The sequence below is a fragment of the Trematomus bernacchii genome, unplaced genomic scaffold (assembly GCF_902827165.1).
Source record: "Trematomus bernacchii unplaced genomic scaffold, fTreBer1.1, whole genome shotgun sequence".
Classification (NCBI taxonomy): domain Eukaryota; kingdom Metazoa; phylum Chordata; class Actinopteri; order Perciformes; family Nototheniidae; genus Trematomus; species Trematomus bernacchii.
Window position 1 is genome coordinate 2,763,770 of NW_022987778.1, and position 12,208 is coordinate 2,775,977.

Genomic DNA, 12,208 nt, shown 5'->3' on the forward strand with positions numbered 1-12,208 from the left:
AAGACGTGTTTTACTGACAATGTATGTGTTGGTCTTTAATTCAGAGAGATTTATATACAGTTAGGAGGTAGTGGCTTAGAAGAAATTAATGCGGAATACCCCTTTTTCATGTCCTATAACCAATCAATCAAATTGTATTCATATAGCCCATTATCACAATTAAACAGTACACATGTCTCTCAGGGTTTTGAAAAAAGAAATCAAAGATGTCACTATAATAGCGTGTGTGCTAGTGGAGGCAATTCAAATGTAAGGTGATTCAATTGGGAACAAATGTGCAAGAATAATGACATCTGTGCGCAATATAGAACATTCAATTACATATTTGAACAAACACATACAGTAAAAGTAAACTGAGATAACAAGCTGGTGTTATCACACAAAACAAAGACTAATGCATGAACTGGAGATTTAAAAAAACAAACAAGAGATTTGAGGAACCAAGGAAAGAAGATTAGTCTTTTTTAGAACTTTCCTAAACAGAAGCATTTTTAAGCCAACCTCTGCACTCGATACACATATCAACCAGAACATGTGAAAAGAAGACAACATTTTCTTACCATTTAATGTAAAAGGCAACTAATTTATGAGTTATTATTATTTTGACCTTTTGCATGTGAGAACCACTCGTACTGCACACCCACCCACCCCACCCCCACCCCCACACACACACACACACACACACACACACACACACACACACACACACACACACACACACACACACACACACACACACACACACACACACACACACACACACACACACACACACACACACACACACACACACACACACACACACACACACACACACACACACACACACACACAAACAAAACTTCAGCGGGATTGGCATGTTTAGTTAAATATTCAGCGCACATCCCACCCTCTCCAGGAGCTTTTATTAGGCAGAGCAGGGCTGCTGTGTCAGAGGAAGAATTAATGGACGTGATCTTCTTTCTCTGGCCAGAGCTTTAAAGGAGAGATGAAACCTTTGTTTCTCTTGGAGGTGTCGCCATAAAACACCTGTGACCTTCTCCCTTTTTGATTTGAAAGCTCCAACCCTCTTTCACGGTCTCTGTAGTTTTCCCTTTATTTAGTCCCCCTTGTTCCCTTTTTTTTTTTTTTACAATCTTACTCCTTTTTTCTTAAGGTACTTTTTCAGCATTGACTTTATTATCTCATTAGAGCTTGGAGATAAACAGGAAAGCCAGGGACAAGAGAGAGCTGAAGACACGCAGCGATTTCCCGCCGGCTGGATATTGACCCCTAACCTCTGCGATAAGGTCTCTGTTTTCCTACATGGTGCAGCCAAACTGCTTTCTGTTTTCGCTTATTTTTTGGCGTGACCAGCTAGATTCTAACACAACATATTGATAAAAGAATTGTCTCAAATATAGAAAGTCAAAACTATGACCACGTTTCTTGTAGTATTTCCCCCCTAAATAAAACAAATAAAAAACTTACAATGTGGGTAATGTGAAACTGAGAGACACATCATGTTTTTATTTTATTCTGGTAGTGTTTTTAGAGGCGCTATTATGCTTTTTGGGGTTTTCCCTTCCCTCAATTGTGTTATATAGGTTTCTGTGCATGTGAACAGTCTGCAAAGGCAGTGTGAGAAACAATAAAGCCCTTTTTGAACATTAAAGCATGTAAAAATGTCACAGTAGTACAGGAGTCTTCATCTAATCTTTTAAACGGTGAAAACACAAAATCAATATTTAATTAAATCAATATAATATAACTAAGTGTCACCATCAACTCTTTATTTTCAACAGAAACCAGCTACTCTCTCGTGCTCTCTGTAACACAGAAAGACTTTTCCCTTGTTTTCATGCACTCTTATCAACCTGGCAGCTGATTGTAAAACAAATTACATCATGTCATCATGCTGAAGCTCTGTTATTCTCGCTTCATCCATCTTTCTGCCTGTCGTTCAGGGGAGGAACACGAGAGCCTTAAACACAGGTCTACTCTCTCACATGTGTTAAGGCAATGCACTCGATCACCCTCACACACACTTACCCACATATACACACACACGCTTACCCACATATACACACACACTTACCCACATATACACACACACACACAGACAAATACATATTCACGAATGCATAACACAAACACATGCAGAGCAGGCAGTCTTGACCTTTCAGGGACGACTGTTGAATCTGTGTAAATCTCTAAAGTTACATGAGATAATGTAAGTTTACTTTTTTTTTAGTCTCACATTTATCTCTGTAATGGTTTTGCAAAGAAGATAAAAGTATTACTTAAATAATTAACTTTCCAAAGTTAAATGTTGTTGTTATTATTTACTAGGGATTCTATCATGGTCAACAGGAAAGTCATTTTTGCCAACAATTTAGATGTTTAGAACCGGTCTATGTGGTGTGTAAGACCAAAATAAAAGTTCTGCAAAACATTTTGACAATTGCATATTTGTGTTAATATTTTTGGCATACTAAAAACCCTCATAGGAGAAATACCATTTTCATTATCTTCCCTTTTAGCAACATATAGGTTTAGAAGGATTAGGTTTATGTCCGGCAGTGGCTCAGTCAGTAGGGGCTTCTGGACTGTGAGCTGTAGGGTCGCCGGTTCAAGTCCCCGACCAGACCTAAATATGGAGTGTGGACTGCTACTTGGAGAGGTCCCAGTTCACCTCCTGCCCTGCCGTGGTGCCCTTGAGCAAGGCACCGGACATCCCCCTTCCCCCCTCACTCCCATTGCTCCCCGGGCGCTGTACAATAGCTGCCCACTGCTCCTAGTACTAGACTCCTGGTACTAGGATGGGTTAAAAGCAGTGAACACATTTCACTGTGTGTGCTGTGTGCTCTGCATGTGTGACCATTTCATCCCTTCGATTCTATCTATCTATCTATCTAGAAGTTAAAAAACAAAAAGCAAGCGAACAACAAAACAAGTTACACCCCTTTTAAAGAGGTCTTCCAGTTCCACCTGATTCTGATGCATCCCCGTGTCCAGTGGCTTCTATGAGAGGCCATTTTGCCCCCTTGCATTTGATTGGTGGAGCCTACCTGCCAATCATCTTGTGTGGCTCCGTCCATCAGCAGCAGTGTCCCGTGACTCAGAGGAACCCGAATCCTCTCCACATAGGTGTAGTCGCCGTTCTCCTCCTAACACATGAAACATCAAGAGTTTATTAACACACACACATTTGGTACAATGTACATGACTAAAAACACATGGTAATGCACAAAGGACGAACAAATAGCTAATTTGAAGTCTCATCCTCACAACTAAATGTTACTACAACTCTTCTACATCATGACTAAAGAAAGCCTGTCTCCTGAGAAGTGTATACTTTAACTCTAAAAATAACAGACAACTTTTAAACACAGGAATATAAATCCTGTGCTGAGTGTAAACACAATACCTGTCTTAAGCCTTTCTCTGTGTGTCCAGTTTTTCACTACCTCACATTGGAAACTGCTTTCCACTCTGTAACCCTTGGTCATTTATTTAGATTTTTAAAAGCTTTGCACAGCAGTTCTTCTTAATTAAGTAGCAGTGGATACCCTCTTTGTCTATAAGCAAAGTGTTACCACTATACTAACTCTACAAAACAGCAAAAGGTCAAAAAGAGTGTCTGCAGGATTTACAACGCCAAACACTAGTATTCGTTATTTTACCTATATTTAACCAGGATGGGTCTCATTGAGATTAAAAATCTATTTTTCAAGAGAGTCCTGGAGTATTATATGAGACCTCTTTAATGAATACTGGTAGTTGGATGAGGAAAACATATAGAACAATCATACAAGGAAGTGTGAGAGCAGCATAGTTAAAGTATTCCAAGACTTTCAGTGTTCAGAAGCAAAACAAAACAACAAATACTTCTTAGTCCTAGTGTAAGAATGGACACCATTGTTGTCAGTCTGCCATCATCTCACCGGTGCAGGCTGTTTGCGGAGGCTGAACACTCGCGTGTCACCCAGACTGAGGGAGGCGATGGTGGGCTTGTTGCCCAGCGAGGCCTCGTCGTCACTGTGCCAGCCGATGCTGTCGTGGCAGTTCCGATACAAGTTACAGAGCAGAGAGTTGAAGCTGCAGCCGCTCGCCTGCTGCACGGCGCCGCGCAGCGTCAATAGCAAGGGGTGCCACTGAGAGGGGGAATAATAATAATAATAATAATAATAATAAATAATGAAAATAAACTAAGAAATTAAAAAAAAAATACAATGAATAAAATTATATTAGAGAATAAAAAACCAAGCAAGGAAAAAATAATTATGCTGGGAAAAATGATAAAAAAAATTACAAGTCCGGAACAGTAGAAAAAAGTGAAAAAAACGACAGTCGAAAAAAGTGAAATAAACGACAATCGAAAAATGTGAAAAAAATGACAGTCGAAAAAAGTGAAAAAAACGACAGTCGAAAAAAGTGAAATAAACGACAATCGAAAAATGTGAAAAAAAACGACCAGTCCAGAACTGTCGAAAAAAGTGAAAAAGAAAACAGTAGAAAAAAGTTAAGAAATACAAAAATAAAATAAATAATTAAATGAATGCTTGTTTTGGAGCCTTGGAGGTGAATTGAGTTTGTCCTACCTGTGTGTTAGCGTCCATGGTGGAGCGAGCGTATGTGTACGGCAACTCTCCAAACCAGCAGGTCAGCCTGGGCTCCTCGTACCCCTCACCTGGACACACACACACACACACACACACACACACACACACACACACACACACACACACACACACACACACACACACACACACACACACACACACACACACACACACCACACACACACACACACACACACACACACACACACACACACACACACACACACACACACACACACACACACACACACACACACACACACACTAGTCAGTACTCAAAAGTATCATTGCTCGACATCCAGACTTAAAGTCATCTTCTCTTAAAGGTGATATCTCAGGATTATAATGGTTGAAATGTATCTACTGATGAATTTACAAAAGGACTAACGGGTGGTATGCATGTTAAGTTCCAACTTCATTGTCATGTGTATTTAAATACAATGAAATGCTTGTGCTTTTCTGTCTTGCATAAAAATACTAACGATGTTTTGGGCTTTCTTTTTACAGCGTTTGGTGCAATTGTTACGAAGTTGTGCGAATTACTTCCCTGCTGTCTTTACTCTGAAGCAGTCTGAGATGTATGCCAAATAATTTACACTTTACACTTTCAGCAGATGACCCACTGATAAATATAAGAGCGTGATTTTGTCTGGTCTTTCCGTAATTCATTTATTTGATGTTATTGACATTTGGTGAAGTTGTTATCATTGCATTTGACTTCGCAGCCCATGAACATGACACTCTTATCGTTTAAAAGTCAAAAACTCAACAACTGAAAGCCTTAATACACTTTGAAAATGGTCTGCCTCAAAGAGAACGGCAGCTGTGGACACTTGTTGTCCAATCCATCTCTTTATTGCATCAGTAATTGGGTCAAGGCCTTTCTACTTCAAATGGAGCCATTTGTTTTCCTTGCTACATCTTGTTTTTGCCAAATGACAACTATAAGTAGGGCAAAAGCTGACAAAGTTTCTTCTGAATGTATTCCTGTTACGTGCCGTAGTGGGTGCATGTGTGTCTCTCTCTCTCTTTCCCCCTGATTGTCTCCAGGTGCAGCCTCTCCCCCAGGTGCTCCCAATCCCCAATCAGGGCCTCCATAAAGGACCTGAGGAAGGCTGCAGTCGCTGTCTCCTTCTCCTCTGGCTGCATGTGTGCAGCATGGTGTCTCTGTCTGTGTGAGACCTGTGTTTGGTTAATTATTAGGAGATGTGCTCCAGTGTATATTTGTGTTCTAGTTTTATCTTAGTTTACTTTGCAAGTTGGCTGGTGAGCCCTTTTTCTTTTGTCCATTAAAAGACCATCTTGTGGCTTCACAGATCAGTTTCCTCTCCTTTTTCTCTCGCCCGGTCATTTTATATTTTCTTATATTTCCCCTAGCCCAGTAGGGAACGTACCAATTCCTTTCTGGCATTAACACATGTGTACAACCATCCTCTGCACCAGAATATATTTCTAACCCAAGGAGAGCTTCAGTTTCTCTCTCTCTCTGTCTTCCTCAGTTGTTCTCTCTTTCTCCGGGAACACCGAGAGCTCTTCCAGGAACCAATCTTCTGCCATTAGTGTATTTTGGCCGGCTCTCTGGTACGCTAACACAGTGCCACCAAAACAAACTGCTCCAAACAGCCATTACTTTTTATGGCACTGAATAATTCAGAGCTAATACCGTGTGTGATTATTTGTCAATGTTCAAAAGCCGTACTCTTTCCATTACAAGATGCTATCAGGGGAAGAGATTAGCAAAACTCAATCAAAGGATTCCAATTTAGAGTCGTGAGTAATGGTCGGAAAAACAAAGTCAAGAGGTCTTTTTTTTTTTTCAACAAATCACGATAAGTGACAGAGGACGTAGGAGAGTTAACGGGTGAGGGGGTTAACATCCTTTTTCCACTTCTTCTTTAACCCAAACATCACATGGACTCTGTTGACAAAGTCCCAGGAGTGATGGACTGAGATTACTCAACTTTATGATCTGTGTTCGGAGATTACCTCGCTCTTTATCGTGCTGTTTGCTATCGCAGAGAAACACACAAGATGGACGACAGCCAGCTGAGGGAAAGAGGACGTCTGACTCTGAGGAAAAGTCTGGCTGCAACTTAACTATCGCTGTAAATAGTCTGTCTGGGTACAAAGTGAGAGATATTCTTTCCTTTTAAAGGGAAAAGGCCAACTGTTTTGAGAAAGGAAGCCATTGCACAACTTAGACACGTGCAAAGAGTCTGCAGTTTTTGTCACTATCACAGATTTACTGTACCTTCTTGGATAAACAAACTATCACTAAACAAATCCAGTTGTAACATATTTTATAAAATGTAGAGGGTATGTAGCTTTCTGATCTTCAATACGTCTAAAAAAGTCTCAAACATAAGTAAGAGGAATAGTTCAAATATCACGCTATTATTTACCAAATATATTAAAGTGGACCTATCATGCTATATTATAATAATATAGTGTAGGACCATACCTATATAAGGCATATTTATACTTTTTTTTTTTCAAAATACCAAACAGATCATGCCTCATTTTGCTCAATTTGGCATTTTTTAGCTCTGTTTTAGCAAGGGCTGATTCAGTGAGAACAGCACCATCTACAGGCCTGACATATGTACTACAGCGTCTCCAGCGCTTTCGAACGGCAATGGCCGTGGCTGTCTTCTCCTGATTGGTGGAGTTGGCCCAATAGCCGTAGCGCCACCGTCCTGACGTCAGGACAGTGTTCAAATCTGGATCAGTTTTTATCAGATCCGTTGCAGCCCCTTTTTTAGAGATTTGGGTATGGAGGAAAATAGAGAGGGTTGTGTTTTCTGACACTTGGTGAGTTTTATCCTATATTTGAATAAAAGTTCAAGTAAGTTTGTTCATCTTGTCTGACAGTTTGTTTTAGAGATTAAGCACTAAATAGAGAAGTTGTCAGTTCAAGTATTTTAAGGGGTAAGGAGCTAATGTTGAGACTTTAGTTGTATACATATTCATGTATAAAAGACGTACAAAAGTGCATTTTGCATGATAGGTCCCCTTTAATATCAATATTGAAATGTTCTAATGGAAGAGGATTAGGGCCACATAAGACACTGAAAATAGCAAAATTCTGACTTGAATCTCATAATTCTGCACGGTTGACTGATATTTACAATGTGAGAGTTTCAATAAGATCTTCAGAAATGTGGATATAAAGACTTTGCGGGTAAAGACAAATAATACAAATGAGAAAATGACATCCTCTTAGTCTACAGCAGGCTTTTAAAACCAGGAGAAAACAACACTCATTACGATATCCAAAATCGAACACGATATAATGTTGATCTATTGCCCAGCACTGAAATAAACTAGAACCCAACATGACACCAGCTGCAGTGGGGAACCCTGTTTACACTGAGGGTGCATCACAGTGTCTCATTTCCCCCCCGACACACTACTACTACTACTCATCCTTATCTGTACCCACCCTGTCTGTAGTTGGTCTTCTGGGACCAGGGCAGCTCTGCCAGCAGTTTACTGAACATCCAGTCTGCCTCCTCTGGGGGAAGAAACCCGGACAGCAGCCGCAGTCTGGACGGAGGGAAACACCATGACTCTTAGGCTAAGTACCCCAAAAAGGTAATGTGAATGGTAGCACACACTGTATGGACAGTCTTGCACTGATGTACATTTCCAAAGATATTGAAGTGACTGTTATTTTGTATATATTGATTGTTGTGCTTTTTTCTTAATGTGTGCATATGTATAAATGTGTCTGCTGATTGTGTATATATAGGATATATATATATATTTGTATACATATTTTTATATATATTTGTATTTTTGTATTTGGGATTGTGGGAAATGGTATTTTGATCTCTCTGTCTGTACACACAAACTGAAAGATTGACAATAAAGTTGACTTTGACTTTCTATTTAGTGTTTGTGCTGGAAAGTCCATAATGGGAGACCATGGTGGGTAAAGGGCACAATCAGAAATCCCTAGTCCTGATATCAAGGTTATATTCGTTTTAAAAAAAGGTTTAGTTCAGTTTAAGATAGTTGTCAGAGTGATTAATGTAGTTTTCGTTATGTTTCAGTTTAGTTGTAAAATGTACGTGTTGTACAATGTACACTTTTTTTTTTACAAGCTCTTCTCTCAAAACATGATAAACCAGGGCCACGATCATCAAATGTATTACAGATTATTAACTGTGAGGTTCCTACTGTATATCCATGAACCTTCCTTGCTCTTTTGGTGGCGTTATGTATTTAAATCTTAATAAAAGCAGAAGCACAATATCTCAAAGTAAATCAAATGTTGTTCAGCAGGCCATATGTAAAGCACATGTTACAACATATTCAGACTTTTAAAAAACATAGCCTAAGCCATGACATGCACAAAGACCTTTATACACTTTCTCTTAAGGTGCTACTGCCATCTAGTGGACTTAAAACTCAATCACAGATGTATATCATTCATCACACTGGTATTCACCTCTTTTTCATTTGATTTAAAGTATGTTTTAACTATAACAATACACTGTACTCACATGGACACTCCTGATGGTCCATCGCTGATCTCATGAATACCTGCCTGCCTGTCAAATACAAAATGATGAGTGTTAGCCAACATGTGCATGTTGTACTAAAAACATGAGTAGGAAAGAGACAGAAACACATTTGATTTGGTTGTATAAAAACACTTACTCTATCACCTTCTCTGGTGGGACAGCTCTAACTGGCTGTGATGTAGAAAAGACAGAACAGAGACAGATTAAGCACTTTGTTAAAAAACGTTCTAATAGACTGAAATGACCAATTTGGGCCAAAAATTCAAAGTTGACTTTTGTGTTTGCCATGTACCTTAGAGGGCTGATGAAACTCAAAAGTATTAGGTGTTTTCTGGGGGCCACAACCCCAAGAAGTAGGGGCTGGGTTTTCATTTTTGGGCTGTTGGTTGTTCTGAACTGCAACTAGAAAAAAACAAAATATAAGAAGATGTCGGCTCCATACCAGCCAGGTAAATGGACTGAAAATCCAGCCTCCAGGTCTTGTAGAAGTAAATGTATATTGATATTCTCATTCAGGCGGGAGCAGACAGAGGGAGTCACATATACTACAAATACAACATATTTACATCTACTCTTAACTTACCCTTTGGAGCAGAGGGTTTCGGCGGTTGTTTAGCCCAGGAGCCCTGGACTCTGGCACGCTGACGTTTATCCGACATCAAATCACATCTGGGGAGTGACAGACAGAAGATTTCCTCAACATGGAAACAAATTCTCCATGAACCAAAGATATGGAGACCTGTGCTGTGCAAGATTTGTCCAAAGCAACATATAATACAAAACCCAAAGCTTCGTGAGGAAATAAAGGAGTATTTCCTCTGTCACAGTAAATGATGACAATATATTTTCTTAAAGGTCCCATGTCATGCTTTTCTGGTTATTACTCGTCCCCTTGTGTGTTATGAAGGTCTTTCTGCATGTAAACGGTCTGCAGAGTCACAAACCCTCAAAGTACACCCTGTAGCGAGTAAAACTCTAACACAGAAAAGACCTGTCTGTGCTGCCCCAGAACGCCTCGTTGGACATTTATCTTTTTCCATTGTTTTCTTTCTGGGTACAGTGATGTGCCCATACCCAAATGGACCAATCTGTGGAGCTCCTCACACACACACACTCTCTCAGCGGCGAAACTGTGACGCGCTGGGGGGGGGGGGGGAGGGGGGGGAGCTAGTGGAGCCTCGCAGCGGCGAAACTGTGGCGCGCTTACACTGTAGGTGCGCCGTGTTTGGGGGTGTGGGGGGGGGGGTTTGCGGGTGCTAGTGGAGCCTCGCAGATGGGGGTGCTGCAGCCCCCTCAGCTCCCCCCCCCCCCTCCCCTTTCCGCGTCCATTCGCGATTTCTCGCAGACCCCACGCAGCAAGCAGGAAATGAACCCAGCTCACACTGTCCGCTCCTCGCAGCAGCGAGCCGCACGCAGCATTCTCATCTGTTTGTCATTACTTGTGTCATTTTCTGGTTGCTAAGAAACGCCATTGTAACACATAATCACTGATGTTCTGCTGTAACGGTGGTAGACCATATTGGTAGACTCATCAGAACAGAGTGGGCGAGCTGACCAATCAGAGCACACTGGGCTCACAGGGAGGGGGGGCAGGAGCTCCAACAAGCTGTTTAGGACAGAGAGTGAATACACATACTATACAGAGATGCTGTATGAGAAACCAATGTGAGTTTGGAAAATTGCACAATATAAATCTATTCTAGTAGACCTCAACAATGGAATTATGATCAGTAGAAATGGCCATGACATGGGACCTTTAACTTTTTAGATTTATTTTAGGCAGTGCTTTCGTTTTGTACTGTTTTGTAATGCTAACTCAAGTATTTTAGGTATTGAAATGTTTTATAATGGCATTCATTAGTCTTATTTCCCATTATTCTGTATTTCACTGCACAATCTTTGATGTAGTTTTATGGATCTGCTTTTCGTCTTGTTGTTTTTTTTTTTTACACCAACCTCCCCAATATCTGCTGATGAAACTAAGACTTTTTGCTAGATTATGAACATTATACATGCTACTGAAAAGGAATGTTCACTTGACTTGCAACAGGTTCAGCAAAAGATTTACTAGAGGCAAAATACTATGACTTATTGATTGCTTTTTTGAAGTGTCTTATTTATTCATTTGGTATGTTTCAAAATGAATTGTTTCAAATACTGTACAGGTATTTTCTCATTTAAAAACTGAAATGTATATATTACACATCTTATTTTACATTTTTTGTAGATTTCTAACTTTTTTCTCCTACTGTGAATATTATCGTGCATCAAGATTACAAAGAAAATTCGTTGTATATGAAAATGTACTTGGTATTAAACCTGAGAGATTATGCAGAGATGGTGTAACTGTTTCATAATTAACGTACTGATACCTGCTTTGCTTAAGTTGCATTTCAGTGGCAAGTTGACAAAAAATAACCAAAAACAAAATGTATACCATGACTTTATCGTTAATTTCTGAAGCTAACTGCTAGCTAGTCTGACTGGTAGGTTAAGAGAAACATGCTAGTTAGCTAAACCCGCTTATAGTTATTAAAATAAACACTTTTCACATTTCAGAATGAAAAACTAATATCCGGCTAACTTGTGTTAAAACAAATCTTTAAACTACTTACCAGAAAGGCTGCTAAAAGCAACACTAAAGCCTATAAAGAGAAGAGAAACTCCACATGAGCTAGGACGTCAGTTGAAAGCAGCCATTTAACTGTGTTACAAAAAAATAAATCCTACCCGGAACAGAGGCGTAGTAAGGTTCCGCTACATTTTTATTTTATTCTTTCTCTCATTTATTTTAGCAAAATAACATGTTTTTTGTGTATAAGGGGAGAAGTAGGCAAATTAAATAGAACAACCGAGCCAGGGATTTATCAAACTAGACAAACAAATATATATTATAAAGATATCACCTTTTTGTTAGTCAACATTTGAAAGTAGTTTTAGACATTGCTGATCATCTTTTATGCATAAAACAGAATTCGTTTTTGTTCAATGCTTAATTTTACTTATAGTCATAATTTGTATTGTCTATCCATTTTATAAAACCAAAGATTTTCAAATGTCAGAATAGGTTAACGA

The 12,208-nt window shown here is 39.5% G+C and overlaps 1 protein-coding gene across 2 annotated transcripts in view; it reads right to left on the minus strand.

Moving 5' to 3' along the window:
- alkbh3 (alkB homolog 3, alpha-ketoglutarate dependent dioxygenase) overlaps window positions 1–11,836 on the minus strand; it is a 32,829-nt gene extending 20,993 nt beyond the window's left edge. For both annotated transcript variants that reach the window (XM_034149174.1, XM_034149173.1), the window contains exons 1-9: window positions 11,749–11,836; window positions 9,717–9,802; window positions 9,426–9,535; window positions 9,270–9,304; window positions 9,113–9,160; window positions 8,047–8,150; window positions 4,584–4,672; window positions 3,927–4,136; window positions 3,051–3,149 (exon numbers count right to left, since the gene is read on the minus strand). In XM_034149174.1, coding sequence (XP_034005065.1) covers window positions 3,051–3,149; window positions 3,927–4,136; window positions 4,584–4,672; window positions 8,047–8,150; window positions 9,113–9,160; window positions 9,270–9,304; window positions 9,426–9,535; window positions 9,717–9,792 — 771 coding nt within the window. In that variant the 5' untranslated portion in view covers window positions 9,793–9,802; window positions 11,749–11,836. The remainder of the gene's footprint in view (window positions 1–3,050; window positions 3,150–3,926; window positions 4,137–4,583; window positions 4,673–8,046; window positions 8,151–9,112; window positions 9,161–9,269; window positions 9,305–9,425; window positions 9,536–9,716; window positions 9,803–11,748) is intronic.
- Window positions 11,837–12,208: the final 372 nt, after the last annotated feature.